The 24353-nt window shown below is 34.8% G+C and overlaps 1 protein-coding gene across 2 annotated transcripts in view; it reads right to left on the reverse strand.

Moving 5' to 3' along the window:
• Window positions 1-24353, reverse strand: part of LOC145673398 (uncharacterized) — a 125171-nt gene that overhangs the window by 76663 nt on the left and 24155 nt on the right. For both annotated transcript variants that reach the window (XM_081743060.1, XM_081743058.1), the window contains exons 4-6: window positions 19733-19849; window positions 9927-10148; window positions 3940-4105 (exon numbers count right to left, since the gene is read on the reverse strand). In XM_081743060.1, the coding sequence (XP_081599186.1) occupies window positions 3940-4105; window positions 9927-10148; window positions 19733-19849 (505 nt within the window). The remainder of the gene's footprint in view (window positions 1-3939; window positions 4106-9926; window positions 10149-19732; window positions 19850-24353) is intronic.

Here is a 24353-nt window from a genome sequence, read left to right on the forward strand (position 1 = left end):
TCGTGTTCAAAAACCCCTAACAAAGAAAAAAAAAACTCACTTTTCAGGTTGTAAGAACCCTGTACTAACTTTACCAGTTAAGATGTTAACAGATTGACTCTACTAACAAACTCGACAGAAACAATCCCTCTAGCTATCTACTGTGAAAAAAGAATTGAGAAGTTCGCTTCCGTCCAAGAGTTATCGTGCAAAGTAACAGATATATAAGCATTACATTACTATAACGTAGAAGAGTTATGGTCTAAAGTAACCGATGTATTAGCATTACACTATTATTCCGTTCAAGAGTTATCGTGCAAACAGATGTATTGGCATTACACTATTATTCTGTCCAAGAGTAATTGTGCAAAGCAACCGATTGTGTCCAAGAGTAATTGTGCAAAGTAACGAATGTATTAGCATTACACTACTATAAGTCCTACTTGCGTGACCCTAATAAACACTTTTGGCTAATATTTTTTTTGTATGAGCTACACAGAAATGGAATTAAACACTGAATGTCTTCCCACGCTCAATTCTTGAGGCTAATGGAGATCATGTGCCGAACAAAAATCGATATCACAACCAACAGCTGATACAAATAATCATTTCGGTACTTGCGATATGCACTCGTAAAGATAAAGAAAGCAAAATTGATTATGCCTACACAACTTGTGAAGACACATTTTTATTTTTTATTTTTTCTTAAAGACGTCACTACTATTACGCTACCACGCTACTTAATTATTTGTTCAGTAAATTTATAACTGCATAATTCAAACTGCAAACTTAAAACATTTATTTGCTCTGGGACCTTGAAACCAACATACAATTCATTGCTAATATCATCGTTTTCTTAAAATTTGAAAACAGGAAGGAAAAGTCTACTGTCTTATGATATTAATTGAAAACATTTTCACCATACGATGAAACGTATCAACGAAACTGATCCTTCGTTATGGCAATGTTCCTTCATCCTACATCATTATTTATATTTTTGAGCTCTCTCTTGACTAAGCGTTTAGTGTATACGCATATGGCGTAGGAGACTCGAGTTCAACTCCCGATGCGAGTTCATTGGTTCGGATCCCACGTTAAGCTGTAAGTTCACTCTCATATACAAGTTGTAGTATAGCTGCTGAAACGGACGCCAAAGTGAACATGAACTCAAATTATTTACATGTATTTACTAGCAAAAATCCTCATTCTTTGCATGGTTATAATTAGGTTAATGAATGAAAAACCGGAAATTTGATTATGGAAACTTTCCCTCTTCTCTTGGCGGAAAAAGGAAATTTTTACCCCTTCAGCATATGTAATTTTAAAAATTATTTCTTAATCCCAGTTCTCGTAAAAGAAGTTTTCTGTCCAAATCATAGTACTATGGCTGGGTGTTGGTTAATAAGTCACATTTACTCTTTCATATAGATTGCTCCTTTTCGCTTCAGGAGCGGAATTTTCATATCCGCTGAAATATCTGGATTCTTATCTTTAATCAGAACCGAATTTCAGACCTACAAATTAAACCCACATCTGACATTTTCTGGTTAAAGAATCGGAAATTCTAATATTAAGAGAAATTGTTCTCTTTCCTTCCTTAAGACCCGACAGAAAATTAAAAGAAAAATATTTTCTACTAATACTAAAGTAAAATTTTTAACTAACGCTACTTTTAAAATACTTATACTGATATTAACACATGCTCAAACGACCTTTTGAAAAAAAAAAAAATCTATAACACATGCTCAAACGACGTTTTCAAAAAAGGAATTAATCTATTTTCGAAGAGGACAAATACAGGGTGATTACAAATCATTCACCAGGTTTTAAAGTGAGTCATGTCGAAAGTTATTAATACAATAAGTTTGTGCTTCGTGCTAATGATGAAACGAAGAACATATCTGAAAGTTTAATTTCTCATATTCGAAATCTTGGCTCGTGACGAGAAATGGCAGCACAAGCCTAGTTTTCAGATGGTGTCTATGCAGCAAAAAGCATTGTGTTTTGAATAGGAGTAGTGTTTATCCGTTGTTACCGTACAGTATGCATTCTGTAGACAATTTTCAACAGTACCGCCAGGTCACCAAAGCATTCTAAGATGGTATCGAAAGTTACAGGATACTCACTCCCTGAGTAAAAATAAAAGTACAGGACAGCCATGTATTTCTGATGAAACAGTGGCGCAGGCGTGGGACGAAGCAGACTACAGCATGTATGTATGTGTATAGTACTGCATAGATGTGTGTCGTGTGTCGAAAGGAAGCCACATCATACATTTGTAACAGTATATATGAAGCTTAAACACTTTTTGTATATTTTTATGATATTCATTATTGTAGGCATTATATATATATATATATATATTATTACAGTGCTTTCAAACTCAATCACTTCTAATCATCCTGTACCTGACTGTAGTACATTTGAGAAAGTTTGAAAAACGCTGCATTATACCATTTACAAAGTTCCATATATACCTGTAAGAGGTTCTTCAGAGCTCGACATTTCCACCCAACTTAGGTGTGCGACTAACATACACAAAATCCTCACCCAAATTGTTTCTGCAAGTGTGACTCCCTTTCAGTTATATGCTCTCAAATGGCATCAAAGAATTTTAACATTTTCTAGTTTTCAAAGTTTGTTAAATATTGCTGCACAAATAATGTTTGATTAATTAAAAGTCTTCACCATCATTCTAATATACGTATAAAGTTAAGCAGTTTTCTAATAGATTCACTCGTTAATCCCTTATTTACAATCGGCATCATTGGCCTCTATTCATACTCTCCCAGTAAAACTTAATATCTCTTGCACTTTTTTTCATTTTTAATTAATATTATTGCATAAACTACTGTATTTATCATTTATACATCCGATGAAAATCTTAAAAAATAATTCAGAAAAAAATAGTTCTAAGCTCACGTTAAGAACTGAAATAATATTAGCAAAAGTAACATTTTTCTTAACCTATTTATCAATTTTTATAACGGTTCACCGATAGTTACTAACTTCCAAAACCTCATCTAGTTTTTAATCGTACACATCATATTAGTATAGAACAACGACAGTACTGGTTTCTCCGTCTTGCTTTGATCATATATATATATATATATATAAATTAATATAATGAGATGCCTATCTAGTACCAGTAAATAAAAATTCTCATACTTTAAAACCTCGAAAAAGCACAAATTTGGTGTACAACTTAAGGCACTCATCGCTTCCTCAGTGCATCTACAGATAAACTTCTTGCTACACAGAAGACATGTAGTATGAAATTCATTGTGGATGCGCTGAGATGAGAAAGAAGTTAGGAATGCTGCGAAGCCGTACGCCGATTTCATGTGTTTTTGAGTGCTTTAAAGTATGAGAAATTTTGTTTACTGTTAATATATACTGTCATTTCCTTAGCTAAGGCTCGAACTATCCCAATCTCGCGAACACGAAGATTCCCACGAACCATTCAGAATAGATCCCCAAAATAATTTTAAATTAATACACTCGCAGTAGTATCAACGAACAGTTAAAATTTATAATAATATTTTTTCAGAACATTACAAAAGTATAAAACAATTACAAAAGGACAAAGAAATTACCATTCAGGGTGCCAAAAGCAAGGAATTATTTCTAGCTAGAAATTATTATTTTCGCAATCTTTTCAGTTTCCCTCTTCTCCCAGTCACAGTCGATATTTTTTCTGACTCAATTACTTTTCTTGTTCTTTCACTAAAATATTTCTGAAGCAAACAAATTTACTAATCTACTTCATTTTCTCTAATCAATGACATCGTGATATTTTCACACCGTAAAATTTTGAATTTTAATGACCACTCAAGTATAAAACAATAATAATGAAGTCTCTCGAATACCAGTAAGTACAAAAGTTAGTTATCATTACTCAAGAAAACTATAATTTGAGTTTTTAACTCACTTATTTTCGGAATTTCACTTCTAACTTACCGTCCAGCAAAATCTTATTTCTGTCATCTTCCTCGACGTCAATAACTTCAGATAACCTTTTGCGTTTCTTCTTCTTTGTCTGGTGAGCTCTTCTAAGGCTTAGCTGTCTGTACAATTCGTATCCAATCAGCAATACTCCACCGTCTTTATTCCAATCTTTTATCACCTGCAAAGTGAATGTAAGAATGTTTATGTGAATCACATGCTCTAAGAAAGATTGTTGACTGAAGTATCATTTACCAGCGCAGACTAATCACAATGACGATCTGCTTATTAATTAATAGGAGAAAGTCTTCAGTTATTACATTAAGCAGTGAAAAGTAAACAGATAAAATTAAATTTTTCCTATTCACCAAGTCTAAAATTAAAAATTAATCATATCTAATATTCCTTGTTTACACCATCTCCTTTCGTTGGACGTAAAACTTACAGATTTCATTTCATTTCATTTCCCCTGTTTACAGAAATCATTAACAGCTGAACTACTCGCGTTGCCCGAGAAAAATTCTACATATTCTGTTGCCTCTCGAAATTTGCTGAGAAAATCCTGTATTTATAGTTATAACTATTACATCCTTTTAAGATACATCTGCACTGAAGAATGTGATGTCGCCTATTAAAACTCCTACCATTTCTGAAGATGTTAAGAGTCAATTGTATGGAAAAGGTAGGAGATATGTAATGGTTGTATATTGACAGACCTATGCTTAATCTGCGCAAAGTACCCAGCACTACTCGCGAGAAATTAAAATTAAATGCTCTCTTGTAGTAAATCTGCACCCACAAATGCAGCGTCGTTTGGAAGACATTATTTCTCAATATACTAAGAGTAGATTTTACCGAATACGCAGATGTAAAGATTTTGTTTTGGTACATCTTATCCTACACCAAGTACCAGCGTGCCCGCGAAAAATAACTTAATCTCTTTCCAACAGTAATCCAGAACTATATACAAACCAACGGTGTATTTGTAAAGGGATAAATAAACATACAGCTTTATACGTATAAGATTTCAGATTTAAGTAGGGAAGTGGGAACTATTCACTCCTTCGTCCAGATGTTCTATGTTGCTTTGTTTTATAAGAGCCACAATATATAATGAATATTATACAAAGATTAGTTTTTTAAATATTTGAATTGTGTGTGGTGCTTTCCACAGACTAAGATTTTTCACTTTTGTCTTTATTCTTATATAAATTCTTTCAATGCGCATTTGAGTATACTCTTAACAACATAGAAAAATTCATTCAACTAACCGTCTTCTGCTTATCAAGGAGTTCAACTCAAGACTAATTAAGTTACTCATTTCAAAATTTTCTGATGACACATATAAAAATATATCTGACAATTTTAAGTAGATTTCAGTAAATTATCAACTTCATTGAATCAGTTTGTGTTGCACCTGATTCTATATTATAGTGGTATCCATACTAATGATATTATTCAGTGAAATTCAGAATTCCTATTACACACTTTGAGGGGTTATAAATGGGGTCTAGTAGATCAAGATTTTGTAAAGGAACCCATATCTCGAAAAGTACAGTTTTGGTATAATTCAGGCGAACACAGCACAAAATTGTGCATCTCTCACTTTGCCTACATCACTACAAGAGCTGTTGGATATGTCACCCTTAAAGTTCGTTGCACACAGTGTACTTCTAAAGAAAGATGTTTGCATACACACGCTCAAAAATACTCGATGGTCGCAAACCTTGTAGGCCAGACCCAAGAGCCAAAAACCTAACCGAAGCCATTTTGGTGCCAATGAGTAGGTTTGGGAAACTATACTCCCTTTGAAATTTTACACAAATGAAAATTGTTCGTGCTCAATCGCTGCACAAACGACTGAGACCATTTTGACGCCAATCGAAGATTGGAGTAGACAGCCTGTCTCCAAATTAATTTCTAAATTCCTTAAAAGTACTTTGCGGACAAACGCCAGTTTTGCGTGCACAAACAATTGGGACTATTTTGATGAAATTCGAAAAGGTTCGGGGTGGCTGTCTAAATGAACGTCCCAAACAGTACGTTCCGGGCATGAGCTCCTTATTATAAATTGATCTACTAGGCCTCCTCCCTCGAAGTGTGCAATAGGAATTCTGAATTACTATGTAAATAAACTCACAATATACTCAGTTTGCTCTCTCTAATCATATTAAAGTTTAAAAAATCATACTAAATGTCTATTGTGGTTGGTTCACATTTTTGATTTGCGACTGCACTATAAAAGAACACGGAGACCGAATTCTTAATGACTTTAATGAAAACTCGGCGAACATTTATCCCATCATCTTCAAGGGCACACGTTTTGGGGTAAAAAAAAGTTTGTCTCAGGGTCCCAGACGGGGTCCAACTCAAAAGTTTCAAATAGCAAAGGGGGGGGGGGGTTAAGTAGCACATCGTTTGAAAGCTGTTGCGGAATGAAAGAAGATGGAGCATGTCTCGACTCTCTACGATAACCCTGTGTAAAATGGCGGCGGGTTAAAATATAAACACAATCTTAATTGAAAAATCTATTGTCACCGTGAATCTATAGCCCCCTCAAAACCTCTGTCGAAAGAATAGGAACTTCAAACTGCTGAAGCTAGGAAAACCAAATTTGGCTTGAATGTTGATCAGTAAGCGTAGGTGAGGAAAAGATATGAAATGATCAAAAACGCGACATCTTGAGTTCACAATGAAGGACTAATTTATGTATGATACAAACAGAACAGAAAATGAAAGTAGGAATAACAAAGAAGAAAGAAATAATCGAAATGGTAAATAAATAAATAAATAAAATCTATTAAACTTCAACTATTATGTCATTTCGTACGAACAACTCTTATGTTTTATTCCTAATGCACGTTCGTCACGGTTCTCTCGATATCATTTATGTGAATATAACGAATACGTGATGAATACAACACTATTCATACTGCTGAACAAAAGTGGAATTCCTTCGGGTAATTTCTAATTTTATCATACGTAGTACATACATAAAGGACTTGCTGTATCGTTGAGAAACCGAATGTGTGACGATATAGTGTGCCGTCTCACCATACGGCAGGGCGGAAAAACATTATTTTTTTTATTTATTTATTTATTTATTTTTTAATTTTAAATACTTAACCCTTAGTCGGTAATATCCATCTCCCAGACGGATATATATGTTTTCTTCAGAGTTGGTACGCATATTCGCGAAATGATCTGATATTTCATATATGCTTTAGTTGTGAGTTGACTGTGCTGTTTTGTGCAGGTAGTCGCGTGTCTAGCTCACTGTTGCAAACTTCGAAATGTGTAAAGTTATTCCACGCCGTCTCGCGAGCGGATATTACTGTAAAAGAAATATATTTTGTCCGTCTAAGGAATGGATATTACTTTATACGAACAACTATTAATATTTCAGTGTTTTCTTTCGTTTCGAAAATCTCAGTATTTTAAGTTGTCAAATAGCAAAAGTATACGACAAAGGAGTAGTAGGGCTATACTACAAATGGCTATAGAATAGTTAAGAAATGGCTATAGATTAGAAACTGATTATGATTACGGATTCGATGATTCATATGTTCCTGAACAAGATCATTTTTCCAAAACAGGTCATGTCAGCTATCCAGAAAGAGATTTTAATGATGTCACGCCCCGATTTTCAAGTCGGAGCATAAGAGCTTGGTGTCACTTTTTTCAACTGACTGCACTGAACGTTTTTCGTACAACCATGTCTCACAAGGTGTGAAGTTTTGCTGGCGGGTTTTAGGTTTGATGATTCATCTACTCGTAAGTGAAGGAAAAGAAAGAATCTTCCAGCAGCAATGTCTTTGTTTTCAAAAAGTTCATTTTTAAATGCCAGAAGGCATATTCTATTGGCATGCATATATGTGTTGATACAATTCTACAAGGTATATGTTTAGAAATAGATTCTCAGCGGTGAAGCACGTAGTATTGCATTTATGGGTACATCCACAAGTGAATGACGATGTGCTTCACTATTCAGTTTATGAATTTTGTTACGTAGAATCAATTCTCTGCGTGTAACTATATCTTATTGAAAACTGACTTACACCACTTTGGCTTCAAGCGTCTCAATTGTGAGTGTCCATCTCTCAGGCGGATGTTACTGTTATAGCTTATTTTTTTGGATGTTACCAACTAAGGGTTAAATCGATTTTTTGATTTAAATCAAATCTTTCGCTTCGTATAATATAAGTCGCGAATTGAAGAAGAAACATTAAGAATTAGAATTAAATGTTAATTATGCCATGTAAGTGGAAGTATTGGCGTTGAATTTTGAACTAATCCACAATCGCTAACCTATTTCAATCCTAAACAACGCTTCTTAAGCATTAAGGAAAAAGAACAGCAACGTTTATCAACATGATTTGTTTTTTTTAAGTTACTGATATTTGGCAGGAGCATATTAAAAAAAAAAAAAAATCAGAACTGCTTGCGGCACGAAATACATATAAAATACATAAATTTCGCCTAAAGTTATAAAATCTAAACATATTTTCAGTTTCGGAGAGGGATCGAACTCCTCTAAATACGCCCCTATTATCTGGGAACAAACAAACGTGCACACATAAGAATTTCCGTCTTAAATGTTGGTGATTTCCCCGTTGGAAAAGTTAACGATTTACAAACTATATCTTAGAAGAGAAGAAAGCAGGATTCCCCTGTTACTCGTTCAATCGTTACCCTTCGATTTTCTCTAATCTCCTATGCATGACACTTGTTTTCATACTGTGCTGTACATACATCTAAGTCTCATTATATTATGATTATTATCTTCCAAAATCGAAATAACAAAACGGAAACGGGATTTTACTTATTTTCACTTTAAATTAATTTATTTCGGAATTTGATTTAAATCAACAATTTTTATTTAAAAAATCAAGTGATTTAAATCTTAATTAAAATCAGGATTTAAATCAATCCACCCTGCTTGGAACTTTCTGAAGTGTTCCTTTAACCTAGTGCTACTATTTTTAGTAAGTTCCTACATACGTCGCTTCACATGAATAAGAAATTGGTAAATGTCGCTTTATACTTTTTTTTTTTTTTTTAACACAAAACAATTTTTCCATTGGAACATAAAAAAGTCATTAAGGCAATACATCAAACCTTACTAACCATTCTTCACTTCAAAAAAGTGACAAAATCTTTATACATTTATGGTTCCTCAATCGCGTTCATTAGCTTAGACTAGGGCGCTACGTCTCTGGCTCTGACAGTTTTACACGTGGACAAAACAATGTTGCTGATTTGTCGTGGGTATAACCGTACACTAAGAATAAACAGAAAAAGCAAGTAGACACAATCGAAATGAACTGCTTAATAAATGCTAAATTTTCATGGATTTTTCAAAATTTTCGGATAACCAAAACTGCAGAAGGAGAATTAAGTTCTTCGGAACATTTTTCTTTTGTTATGTTCTTAACAATAGATTTTCCCACACGTAAGGCATCAGTCACTCTGTTCACCACCCTGGTCACAGGAAGAAGAGGACCTCCATTATCGCGCTCATTCTCGAAATATTCACGAAGTCTGTATATCAATTCTCGGCTTTGTCCTTTATAAACTCCTATTTTCTTTGGCTTCGGTTCTGAAGAACTAGCCATTGTCAATTAATTACAATAATATTCTTAACAGCACACCCAAACACACAAAAAGGAAAGAAAACACCACAGTTGCAATAATCGAATACAATCTCAAAGAACTTTTCACTCAACTACGCACAAACAAAACTAAGAAGACAGAGCGGCAACAACGTCTGGTTTCCATGCTAACGCGGTGACAGCTCGGTCACTCATTCGACCTTGTGGGGGGGGGGGGGGGGTCAGTGTAGTATCAACCCTCGCTTTCTTTTTTGCATAGCTGTCAGAGGCAGAGATACAGCGACTACAGTATACATTCAAAGATGTTTAGTGCATGAACAAAGTTTATTCCATTTCAAGCAGATCTTACTTACTCGTTCGAAATGCCAGTAAGAATAGTAGGACACTAACCTTAGATCTTGCTCCAAGAGATTTATGTGAATCATTCAGAACGTGAAGTGGAAAACTCCGGGGCTTGACTTCCCCATGAGCTGCCAATGGGCTATTAAGAGGATCACTTGGCAGCCAAATATTAAACTCTGCTACCCAATTCTGCAACGTGTTAATAGGCATAATACAAAGTACGGTCCGTGCTCCAGTATGTGTTAAAAATACGTCGCAAAAGGACACCACCTGCAAAGAAAAACAATAAATTTACAAAGAGCGCATAACAAATTAAAAATACGATTTCGTACACTCATATTGATACATGCATTTTAATTCTAGTAGATATAATTCAATTTGGGAATGGGATACAACTATTTGCTGATTAAGTATTGAGATTTCCAATCGAAAGCTCACTACCTTCTTTTTATTTTTTTATTTTATTTTTTTCTTTTTTTATTTTATTTATTTTTTTTAATTACACGAGAAAATACCATAGGAATAAGTGAAGAAGTTTTGCTTTTTATCTCCCACACTGCTAAGATATTGAGATAGGACTTGAACCTTCCATCATTTGCTCATTTCCTAAATTCCGAAATATCTATATTCAATGATAATAAGGGCAAACGAGCCCACATGTGTCCCCATTGTCCAGAATATTTCAATTCTTTACGCCTTCGAGTTAAATCGACTTTGTGGTCAAAATTTTTGATCTACTCGATTGATAGTTCACTGAAATTAAGCGATCTGTATCTTAAAAATTGCCATCATTACGTTAGGAATGTAGGGAGAAAAGTGGTGAAATACGGTAGGTCTGTCTTCTAGCAGAACCTTTCAGAGTAAAGTATATGAAATCTTCAGTTCTCAAAATTGTGTTGTACTTGGTCTCTTAAGAAAAATCCGTTTCAAAGTTGGTATATCTTAACTAAGTTTGAAGATTATATATTCCTCCTGATCATAAAGATATATATGATCATAAAGATGATCTTAAATACATAAAATTTGTATATAAAAATTATGGTCGACTTGGAAATTGTCTTATCTGGTACCTTCATTTATACATCTTTATTGTTTTTACTGCTTTCTCGTCGTCAGGTATTTTTTTGTTTAATTAATCTAGCGTTCATTCACATTTATTAGAAGAAATGAACCATTGTTGCATACTGACTTTTTTTCTTCTTTCTTTGCAGTGGTGATGTTCAGTTGAATCCTAATCCTCCCTTTCGTAATATCTGAATTTATGTGTATTATCAAAAAACCTGAGCATCAAAAATAAGTTAAGGGATTCTCTAACTCACAAAATTAGTTTAATATGACTTACCTATTTCCATTTGAAATATGGCTGAACAATTTTGCCAAAGATGAAGAACTTCCTTTTTCATTTCATTTTAATGTTTACAGGAACCACCGTGTAACTTCATGGTTGGTGGTTATTTGTATTAACAAAAAACGGGCCAACAAAGTGCGATATCATTTAACAAGAAATTGGAAAATTATCTCGGTTGAACTAAGCATTCACAAAGGCAAAAAGTGTTCCATATATGTTACTATAGCACAGGAAACCTCTCTTGTAACCATTTAGGAAACCTGCAGACCCGATACTGGCAGCTCTTTCCGTAGATGATTTAATGGGTGGTTTTAACCCATTCATTGATTGGATATCACCGGACATGAGAGTTGGGAAATGTGGTATTAATAGCTGTTTTTCAGAAACATTTATTCATACTGTTGAACACGCATCAATTTTATATCATCAATGTAATATGTTGAACACGTACGGATTATTATATATAACCCCACTTTATATATATATATATTACGAACTTTTAATAGACAGTTCAGTCCAGTAAAACGTATGATTCGGTTTTTGAGGCGGCTCCATGCGATGGCATTTATTGTGCCTTTGATCCGTTTCCATAGTGCTTGTTGAATAATGTCATTATTGATGATGTTTCAGCATTACTTACAAATACAGTTTTAGTTGCTGTAGAAATCTTTATTTCCGAAGAATCAAAGTCATTATCTAAGTTCCCATTTTCGTTTGATGCTGAGATTCGATTTGCTCTTAAAAATAAGAAGCTTGCGTGTTACTCTGGAAACAACATCCTAATCAGTATACAGTACTTATATAGTTTCCGGAAACTCGTATATATGCTAAGTTTTTACTTAGAAAGAAGTACAAAAACTTCATTTACAACATTTTATTATTGTTTTGTTCGAAGCCTAATATTTTCCGTTTTCTCATTAATTCACGGATAGCCCTCCACGGAATATCCCTCATGATAGTAGCATTGTTATTGGTGAACACAGAGCAAAATCTTTTTATTATTATTTTCATAGAAATTTCTCAATCTAGCCGGTATCAAATCCTCTTCCTTGTCTTGAAGATGTGTGTTCGTATTTTTTATCCTCGATTTCTACTACGCCCGCTTCTTTTATCTGCTCTCCATCATCGTGTCATTGAGTGAGAGAAAACGAATATAATTTTCCTACGGAATACAGATGAATCTATTACTTATCCTTTAGTACTTTTGTTTAATAGATGTTTTGAGGAAGATGTTTTTCCTCAGCTTTGGAACCAGGCTAATATTGTTCCAATCTCCAAATCTGGCATTAAAACTGCTGTATGCTTTCACAGGTCTACTTTACTTCTCTGTTTTTTCAATTTTTTGTGGGGAAAAAAATCATTAACTCAGCTTTTGCAAGTTCACAGCCCTTCTTTTTTCAACTCCTTACAGCATGGTTTCCTGCTAACAGAAACTATGTTTTGCTAACCTATATGAATTTCTTATACATGCTACTTAACTGTGTTTCAGGCAATTCTCAGTTGAAGGGTTGGATAATTTTTAAAAGAAGTTGACATACATCACCATCTTTATAATCTATCAAATAGATTTAATGTACATGGACAATTTCTTTCTTTGTGGAATGATTATCTTATTAATTGCAAGCAACGTGCTGTTTTCCAGATTCACCATCCAAATCTGTCCCAGTTCTTTCTAGTGTCCTGGCGTGTTGTTTGCCACCGTGTCGTTTCCCACGACTCGATTTTGGTGTTGTTTGCCACGATTTTGCCACAGTATTTGCATTTCGATTTTATCAGATCTCATTATCGTGAAGATTCACATACATCTGGAATAAAAGGAAGGATTGCCAGGCACTGTTTTATATTAGGATTTAGATTTAGATTTCTGGGCTTTCGCCACATATGACCATATTAGCCCGTCACGTATGAGAGATGACGTCCCTCGGCGATCACATTATCCAAGGAAAGGGAACGAAGGAAGAGGTCTGGCACCTGTATGTTAGGTACTGCCTACTGGGAATAAGAGAAATCTGTACTCAGGATGGCTGGAATGAAACAGCTTTTAAACATTTTCGACCGAGTGTCTCCACCGGGAATCAAACCCGGGACTACTCGCACTCTGTTTTAGATCTATAGAATAACATACTATAGAGTAGAATTTATGCGCCCACAAGCATGAAATAAAGTAATGAATATAACACCACATCACATTGGGTTCACACTCCAAGGCAGCTCGATTACCGGCGGAAACTCATGTGGTTCGGATTCCATGTTAAGCTGTACGTGTAGGTCCAGGTCCCGTAGTTTGGTGCTGAACAGGACACTTAACTCAAATCCACTCCAATTCGTGCACACTCCATCTTGTCTTAGAAAGGCTAGGTGAAGGGATTGCCCACTCGTATATTTTAATAATATTTGAGGCTTGACAATACGCATGTAACAACACAAAAGTCACTAAATTTTTGTATTACCAATAGACTAAATTTCCTTCCTCTCACAAAAGGTGTTTCAAAGATTGCTAAATCCATATACAGTATTTAAATTTAATTTCGTTTAATCTATGATGTAAGAAAGTTACGAAATATTAAAAGACAAAAAATTATCACGCCCCCTCCCGAAGGTGCGGGTCTCTATTTGTCGAGATTGCTACACCCCCATTTGTGGGTGGTCCTGGTGATATGCCTAGATATAATGTTAACTACACATTCGAAAACACAGAAATTGTACGTCATATCAATTTTCAACATGCATTTGGGGTGTTTCTACCCACATAAATGATTACATCAAGTGCTTGAACTCAACTTGAATAAATTTAACTGTGGCGTTAACAGCCGACAGCGCAGTACCCAATACTGTACTTGAAACGGTTTGTATTGTATGTATTCTGCATACAAAAAAAATATATTGAATTGTTATAGCACAGTCATCTGGGAACCCTCAGCTTATGAAACGATTTTGTGTAAATCTTCAAGATTATGATATTAGATAAATCACAAAGAACAATACCATGGCAAACCCCAACACCAAAATAGAATCAGGGCAAACGACACCGTGGCAAACAACACGTAATCGGTGTCCTGTAGGGTAGTGTTTTAGGGCCCCTTGTTGTTCCTTTTTTATATGAATGATCTCCCGTACTACTATTCTTCACAATTTACGAGCATTCTTCTCTCTTTGCTGGTGATTGTGAGCGTTTTCAAGAAATCTTTTCCATAGATATGTTACGTCAATGTGTTTATTTCTGTTTCTGCACACTATTCGCAATTTGTTACTGTTGCTATTCACATTTATCTTGAAATAACGTTTTGAACCGTATAAAAAAAAAAAAAAAAAGAGAGAGAGAGAGAGATAAAAGTAAAAAGGAAACAGAAGCGATATTTGAACATAGAAAGTTCATTTGCCAGTCACACATGCAACCACTACTTCATGCCAAACAATAATGATGTTTTCTTCTGTTAGACACACATCTTTCCAGTGTCGTGCGGTGCTGCCACATCACTATATTTTTACGAGACCCTACCGCCGAAATATGGCCTCAGAAGTTCAATATAATATATTTTTGCCTTCTTTCTTTCCTCTAGCAGCACGCTTTATTGAACATGGACACAGTGTTAAAACGCATGCGAACAGGAAGAACATATAATAACCTTCATATAGTAAAAATATCTACCAACTTTATAATGGATTTTCCAAGAGACCAAGTCCAAAATAGTTTTGAGAATTGGAGATTTCATTGGGTTTACTCTCTGAAGGGTTCTACTAGTAGGTAGAGACCCACATACATGTTACCTACCAAGCTGTAACAGAAGTCACGGAAAATATATCAGCGAATACCGATACAGTTTGAATTATACTTTAATTGACTGGGAGCAAGGTACGATTTTCTTTATTTTATTCACATGTGTATTTTTCTCCGCTTGTAAAGTTTACAGCTCAAACGCTACTGTTCACAACTAATGAACACTACACTTATTGTGTCATGTATAGTGTTGTAAAATTTCCGGAAATTTTGAACCTGTTAGTAAAAATCAGTTTTTTCTGGTTTCTTTCCGTAAAAATTGGGAAAATAATAAAAATCTTTGTTCTAGGTTAATTGTACTAGTAATGGAAGTTTTTTTTTTTTTTCGAACGTGTGAAAAATGTAAGTTGAGAAATTTCAATTTTGCGAATATTAAAAAAAAAAAAAAAAAAAAAAATCGAAAATAAAACTGTTGTAATTATTCTTGAAAATTAATAGTCTGCACTCATTGCCTTTATGTGCTTTTTAGTCGTAGCTGTGCATTAATTACAGAACTTTTACAGCTGCATACACATCTACCATCATGAAGCGTTTCTGTTGCAATAAATAAGGCTCTTGAATAAAACTGAGTTCTTAATGTGTTCTTTGATCTGGTGAAATTTTGTTAATTTTAACCAAATTACTTCTTAAAAGAGAAAGTAGTAGGAAAATTTCACTAATACTCATGCACTAAAACATATAACTACAATTATTTAATATTCTAATATAAATTTTATATAAACTTTATGTACAAAATTTTGTATGTAAACAAATACCTGTTTTCTAGTGCGACAAATTATCTATAAGATGAAAGTGACTTAATAACTCTCTAACCACGAGACCGATCTCGATAAAATTTTCCACATGGATGAGGTTCGGGTCTGGGACGGTTCTTTTCATTTCACTTTGAAGGTGCCACTTGGAGGAAGGAAGGGGGAATATATATTGAAAATGAACGATATTAGTGCCGAATCCACAGTTTTCGGGGTTACTGAGATGAACAGTCACACTTCTGTGCCGCTTAAATCCAAATTCAGCACTACAACTTGAGGGTAGGGGGAAGAAAGATACATAAAATAATCGAAAATGACCGATATTAGTGTTGAATCCATAGTTTTTCGGGTCACTGAAATGAACGGTGACACTTCCGATGCCATTTAAATAAAAATTCAGACCACCAACTTAGGGAAGGGGGATATATATATATATATATATATATGTGTGTGTGTGTGTGTGTGTATATCCAATATCACACAAAATTCTCTTAAACTAGAAAGATATGCAATAAGGGGTATATAGCTATCTTGATTTAGCAGTTATTTGAAAGACAGAAAACAGGCCGTCCAAATACGTAATTTTCAAAGCAATTATTCATATGTAAAACACGGAGTCCCACAAGGAACTGTATTAGGTCCAATATTATTTTTAATTCATATAAATGATTTGTGTAATTTAAAAATGGACGGGCATATACAATCATTTGCTGATGACACCTCTCTTATACTTACTGGTAAAACATGGACAGATGTATTCAAGAAAACTGAAGCAGAAATGAAGAAAGTAAAACAATGGCTTGATAATCATCAGTTAGTATTAAATGCTGAAAAAACCAGGTATATAACGTTTTCGCCAACTTTAACAGGACAGCCGGAAAACATGTCACTAAAATTGCATTATTGTCAAAATACTGAAAAATGTAACTGTAGTCCTCTTATTAGTGAAAAAATAAAGTAAAATACTTATTTATTGATAAGCAAAAATGAAATGAAATCTTTGAGTTTTACGTCCCACGGTTATGCCGGTTAGGCTAAAGGAGACGGTGATGATGGTAATGAATGAAATGGTGGAATGAAGAAAGTGGGAGGAAACGGGAGAACCCCGAGGAAACTCACGCACACGGTGTTTGTCCACCACAAAGTCCACTTGGCGGGGGCTGGGATCAAACCCGGGACCCCAAGCACCAGAGGTGAACGCTCTACCACTGAGCCACCGCGGCCCCCTTATTGATAAGCATCTAAAATGATGATCTCACATTACACATATCGCCAGAATACTAAGAGAATTATTATATAAACTTGTTCAATTACGAAACATTATAAGCATAAAAATATTACGTACTGTATATTATGCTCTTGTAAATAGTGTACTTACATATGACATATTAATTTAGGGGTGCTGCTTACCCTACTCATTTAAAACCTTTGATTGTTCAGCAAAATAATATTGTAAGAATATGTTTAAAAAAGGGACTTGAAAGTAGACTAAATAGACTCTATAACCAATTTTCAGTGTTACCACATGTTAAAAAGAATAGTAACAAATGGGATGTAATAAAACATATGCATATAACTAGAAATGTGACAACCAAAAATTTAGAAATTAAAGCAACAAGTAAACCTATAACTCAATGTCAAACATATTACAGAGCTCCGAAGATCTATAACGAACTCCCACTCCAAATCAAACAGGAAAGTAATTTCAAAGCATATAAAAAGTTAATTTTACAGTGATTAAAAGAATCAAGAAGTATTTAAAAAACTATTGTTAGCTAAAAGTAAGAATTATAAACCTCATATGGTACGGTAAGAAAATAAATAAATAAAACATGAGAATCAGGCTCACACACAAGCATTTGCTTATGTGAGACATTTTCCATATTTTCTTTATTCTTTGCATAAGAAATATAAAAATTTCGCAATATAGAAATAAGTGCATTGAATTAATCTGCCCGATACCGGAAGATTGACATGACTTCTGGAAGACCGAAGTCCTGTTGTCTCTGAATACTGGGTACGTTAAACTCTATTAATAAAGGGAATCTAGGAAGTCCGTTGACTTGTTAATTTCTGTAGCAGTTAATTTTTCCTTATACTTTTTACTTTATTCCATTAATATTTTGTATATTGTTATTTTTATAATTTAGTATGTTTATGTATATTCTTTAATATATTGGATACTTCCAATATATTACATTTTCTTCTTTCTTTAAATAAATAAATAAATAAATAAATAAAATAAATAAATAAAAATTATTGGAATAGCCGATGTTAGTGTCAAAGTCATAGTTTTCGGGGTCGCTGAGGTGAAGTGACACCTTTGAAGCCGTTTAAATCCAAATTATCTCCGCAAATTGGAAGAGGGGGATATATATATATAAATGATGGAAAATGATCGATATTAGTGTTGAATCCAAAGTTTTCGGGTCCACTGAGATGAACAGTGACACTTTCGATGCCGTTTAAATCCAAATTTATCCCCGTAAGTTGGGGGCGGGCAAGAGGGAAGATCCAAATAATCGAAAATAGCCGATATCCATAGTTTCTGGGGTCGCTCAGTTCATTGGTGATAGTTTTGGAGCCCTTTATGTTCAAAATGAAACGTATTCTCTCCGTGCGAAGAACAGGTATTCTGCTAGTCTTTATTAATAACGAACGGAAGTTGCACATGCTAAATTCTTTAATATATTTCTTGCTGCTCAAATTTACGCACTTGTGCGGTTTGTGTGTGTATGTGTAAATAAGATCATCTCTCTTTTTGAGTTGTTCGAAAAATATACAAATAATAAAGAGGGATTTTTACCAGAAATCAAAATCTGTTGCTTTAAGTACTTTACAATGTTAGCAATGTTAGCGAATCACATTGTGTATATATGCTGCAGACATGTTACAGCAAATAAGATTAGTATCAGGCGAAGGATATTATTTTTTTATATTATATTATGAAGGGTAAGGAAAAAAAAAAAAAAAGAAATGTCCATGTATGTGCTTTTTGGGGTGCTTTGCCCTATATGTTGGTGACTGTTGGTACTATTTGACTGTATATGCCATGCATGCGTAGATGTAGAAATGTCCATGTGAAATGGGCAAAAGATTTAACTAATACTATTCTTCTTACGCAGTTTTCAATATTAAAACGCCGTTTTCTCGAAAATGCAGTTTTGTGACATTTCTTCTTTTTTGCCCTTACCCTTCATTTATAAATTATATTTATAAATATAATATTATATTTAATAAAAAATATTTTTAAATTATATTTTCCGTTTTTGCCAATATATGGGAACGAAGTTCTTCTAAGGTTCAAAATTTCCGGTAATTTTACACAGCACAAGGAAGATACGTATCTCAATTTGATTTTACGTACCGGTAGTAACTAAAATGATTCTGGCCCCGTTAATATAACACTTCGGTATCATAAAGTGGGAGCTTCATAAGATTGCTCATCATTTAAATGCATCTATATTAATTAATCCAACTTGGATTATATTTTAGTAACTTTTGTAGCCATAAGTTCATTCTATCAAGGTGCTAACTTTAAAGAAGTAGTGCACATATATTTGTTGCTGCAAATTTTCCTATTTTAATACAAGTAACATAAGCACAATAATCTTAACTGTAAACTAGTAAATATAAAATAGTTTTCATTTTAAAAACATAATGTAGTAAAATATTCGAAAATTTCAATTTTTCCCAAATTTTGCGGTTTTTTTTTTTCAAGCACGGGGGAAAACGTTAAAAATCTGGTTTTTTAACCAAAATTTCCGGCTTTTTTTTAGACCTTCACAACACTAGTCATGCATAGAATTAATGAGAGAGAATGAAACGGTCGATATGCATCAGTAGTAAGTACATATAAATCTAGTTTGCCTCCTTTAGTTTTGGTAAGAATGAGACCCCTGTGTCAAGAAACCTTCCTTGCAGTAAAAGACATTTGGCACATATACTGTAAATGCAGTTGTAATCATGTACTTACCTGCAGTGTTTTACCCAGTCCCATAGAATGGGCTAAAATGCAGCCGAAGCCTGTAGAAGTGTTAAATCTTTCCAAAGACTCTACGACGTTGTCATATAAAAATCTTACACCACCGATCTGCAAATAAAAAGTTTAAAAATCTTATGTTGTGGATCTTTCGTCATAAATAACTGAACGGCTGAGTGGGAAGTATGCTGCATTTTCTTTTTTTAACGAAACAAGAAAAAACAAAGAAAAGAAAAAAGTATAATGCATAGTTTGAGTACGAAATATTTTTTTTTCTTTTCTTCTTCTCAGAAACAGGTTTGATGGAATGTTGCTTGTTTCTCACTCAGCTGTTCCATAAAGTTAAAATCATTACACACAATGTATAACATACATTTAAAAATAACAACACATTTTTAAAAAATAAAATATATGATAAAAAAATAAGATGTACGACCAATTCTCAACATCTAATACGTATTTGAAAAAGGTGTCAATTTCTCGGAAAGCGGTGAAAACGTACAGTGACTTACCAGCATAGCATAGAAATTAGTTTCAGTCCAAGTCTTCTTTGCAAGATGTTAACAAATTTTGAACAAAATTATTAATCATAAAATAAATTAATCGAAACAACTTTGTTCATATTTTAATCTGCCGAAAGTGCGCAAAATATTTATTATTTGGCATTAATTAACAAAAAGGAGAAAAAAAAAATAAAACAACATACACTTACTTCCTAAAGTGTATTAGCATTACTTTAGTATTGACAAGCACATAATTTTCGGATTTATTGTAGCATATAGATTGAACATAAGCAATTCAGTTTCTTTGTTGCATCACGTCTGGCAAACAAACTTTTACCATTTTACATGGACAATAGCTTCTTCAAATTTTTACACTTGTAACCTCTTTTATTTGATCATTTCCTATATTCTTCAAAAATTCTGAGTCCTTTGTCCACTTGAATAGCAGTTTTGACAACTTGCATTCTGCATTCAAAGAAACCGAAGGTTCAAAGAAAGAATTCAAGGTACGAGTGATCTGAGAATTTTTACAGACTGACGTGTAATCTTAGTATCCCCGATCTAATAAATAGGACGTTTTCGGCCAGTTTGCACTATCTAATCGCCTGAAACGCTGAAAGAATAATAATATATAGATAGTTTCGAGTTTAGCCTACCTTTCAGTAGGAAGCTATGCAAGATCTACAGCTTAACGTGGATTCGAACCACATACGCTTTAGCCGGGAACTTAACCCAGGTCTTCCACGCCAAAGATACCGAATATAATAAATACTAGAACGTGTCAGTTAACAGTGTGAACCCCATTAGGAATAAGTGCTACTTAGCATAGCATAACATTTCATTCTCGGTGAGCTCCCTAGTGTTTACATGGTTAACGTACACGCCGCGGGACACGCACGTTCGATTTCCAGTGGGAACTCATGTGGTTAGGATCTCATGTTAAGCTATAGGTTCACGTCTCATACAGCCTCCTCAATGCTGAAAATAACACTAAACTGCAATACAACCAAACACCCATTTTTTTGTATCTCGTTTAGCCTGTCGGGCACAATCATGGGACGAAGATTAAGTTTTAACGCTCTTTGTTTGCGTTCATTACTCACACTTAAATTTTTAAAATTCATACAATCTGTTTCAAATAACTGCCTAACTTTTCCGACCTACTGATGAAATTAAAGCTGAACTTTTGCAACAAATTCCAAGAAACCATATCCAGATATTAAACAGTCCTCCCAATCGTGATAAATTGAACGAATACTATAATAACAATTATACATCTCTATTATATAATGTAACCAAATTTAATTAAAATAAATTATCCTTTAAAAAAAATTTTAACTGCAATTATAGTCATGAATTTTAATAAATCAATACATTCTAGACTTTTACTTGAAACTAACAAATGTCTCCATGTGTTACCGTAGATAATATTTCCAACGCTTCTCCATACTCGAATAAAAGCCTCCATATACACGTTATTCTTTTTCTTTCACAGAAAATACATAATATAAGGTAACAAAAAAGAGTTCTTGCCGTTTCTGACATCCCATTAATCGTGTGCTCATAGAGCGGAAACGAAATGACGCACGTGCCTGCCAAGCAATCGGGAGTTAGTCTAACCATCGACCTTCAGTAATACAGGCACGTTATGTACGTACAGCAGTCATAACTCATCCAGTGTCAAGAGAAATGATGCTATCGAAGCACTTGTTCGCGTGTGTTTCTTGTATGACTTTAAAGTGGGCCTGTCAACTGTCGCATCAAGTCGCCGTATATGCCAGGCATGTGGGAAGAGTGCCATGAACGCACGTACCGCCAGGGATTGGTTCCAGAAATTCCTTTAAGAAGATATGAGCCTTTGGGATGAACTTAGCAGTGGACAACCACATATGTTGGACGACAAGGCTCTGAAAGCAGCGTGTGATGAAATTACAGAATGATTCCATTTCTCAGCTGAAACAGTCAGACTCCACCTGCATGGGAAAGAGAACTGATTTGATTTGATTTTAACGTCATTTCAGCAGCGAGGCTATACAGGACCTACTGATTAATATGGAATCCGAACCACATGAGCTCCCGCCGGGAATCGAACCCGGGTCTCCCACACCAAAGGCGCGTACGCTAACCGCTATGGGGTAGACAAGTCAAACAAGTTAAGAAAGCGGATACACCACACATTGTCGGTAGTCAATAAGGAAAAATGAGTGAAAGCCTGTTTATATTTGCTCACTCGGCACCTGAACACACCTATCTTTAATCACTTGCTCACTGGTGGCAAAAAGTGACTCCTCTATGACACTTCCACGTGTAACAGACATTGGTTGTCGCCAAGTGACCCTTTTCCTCATACTTCAAGACCACTTCTACACCCACGAAAGGTTATGCTTTCTATTTGGTGGAACTGTCGGCAAGTGGTGCATGACGAGCTCCTTCCACCTGGTCAGACCATCATTGCTAGCCTCTGCTCTCAGTAGTTGTAAATGATGCACAGTACATTACGGCAGAAGGGGCCGGTATTGGTGATCACAAGGGTGCTGTTCCCGCACGACAATGCCAAGCTACATGTGACAAAGAGGACCCGGGAGACCCTTCAGCAACTTGGCTGGGATACACTGTGCCATGCACTATATTCATCGGATCTTGCGCCAACATATTACCATCTGTTTCATATCCCCGAGATCTATCTTCGTGGGAGATCTTTCGCAAATGTGGGAGATCTGTGGAACGCACTCACGGACTTCTTTGCATTCACGACCGCAGTTTTATCACAAGGGTATTGTCTAGTTACAGAAACGTTGGGCAAAGATGTTGGATGCTGAGGGAGATTATCTTGAAAACTAAAGGTATGAACCGTCCACTGTATTGCTCTTTGTTTATCACTGGTCTAGAACGACAAGAACTTTTTCAGTTACCTTGTAACAGTAAAACGACTCTTCTTTCCTTCAGGATGAACTTCCAATGTATATGTAAAAACTTTCCCTTTCCGTATGTTCAACACACTGAATTCCTTCCGGAGAATGATTTGGCATCCCCCATTTTTTTAAGGGGGGGGGGGGGGTAAATTTTCTTCCAGTGGCTATGTATATCGCATAAGAAATTATCATACAGAAACAATTCCAACCTAAAAATACTTTCGGCTTGATGACGCCCCGAAACTGACATTTTATAACATATTATTATCTAGACCAGTGATGGCTAAATGTATAATGCATTGGCGTCCAGAACAAAGTAAGAACCGTATTTGGGGGCTATTTTTCCTGGACCTCTGCCTTCTTGACGCGACAGTGTGCTGAATGTTGTAACTTATGCATTTCCGAATCTTTGTTTTGTTCTATGTATCCTGCTTCCTGTTTCAGGTCAGCGTAAAGGCTCGACTATAGCCGATAGACAGCAGCACATTTCTCTTACCTTTCGAATGTAATCTGTAGAATGAAATAATAGTTAAAATAATTCAATCAGTGCAGTTTTTAATTACTTTTGTTTCATTCATTATTGAGAACTTTAGAACTATGCTCCCAATAATGAAGCTCTTTCAACAGTAAAAGAAGCAAGATATATATATTAAAAAAACTGCATGGACTGTTTTCTGGTTATTGATTCAATTCGTTTTTAAGCAAAGTTTTGAAATCCAAATCTTGATTTGGGTGATTATTGTCTCTTTCTACTGGCCATCATAAACTGAGCTCTGACAGATCTAATATCGTGTAAGCTGACGACAGTGTTGCGAACTGTCATAGCAACTAGAATCAAAGCGAACACTCGACAGAACGATGAAGGAATAGAATTATTTTACCATTGATTGAATCAGATTATAAGTTGAAATATTTACAAACTAGATGTTTTAAAAATAATCGTACTTTCCTTCTCAACGTTCCAGCACAACGTAGTTCCACTAGGCCTCACGTTGCCACAGTAATATTTTTTTTTCTTTTTCTTTTTCCACTTTGATACAATTCTGTCCTTTTGACAAGATTGCTACGGAAATATAAGGGGAATTACGTGGAACAACAACCGGTCCACCTCTCCCTGTCGCCGCAGGGAGTAGGTTTTCGTGGAACTGAAAGCGAGCAGGGTGGCAACTGTGTATATGGCTCTTCTATAGTTCAAGAATA

This window comes from Thermobia domestica, chromosome 16 (assembly GCF_964235325.1).
Source record: "Thermobia domestica chromosome 16, izTheDome1.hap1.1, whole genome shotgun sequence".
Lineage (NCBI taxonomy): Eukaryota > Metazoa > Arthropoda > Insecta > Zygentoma > Lepismatidae > Thermobia > Thermobia domestica.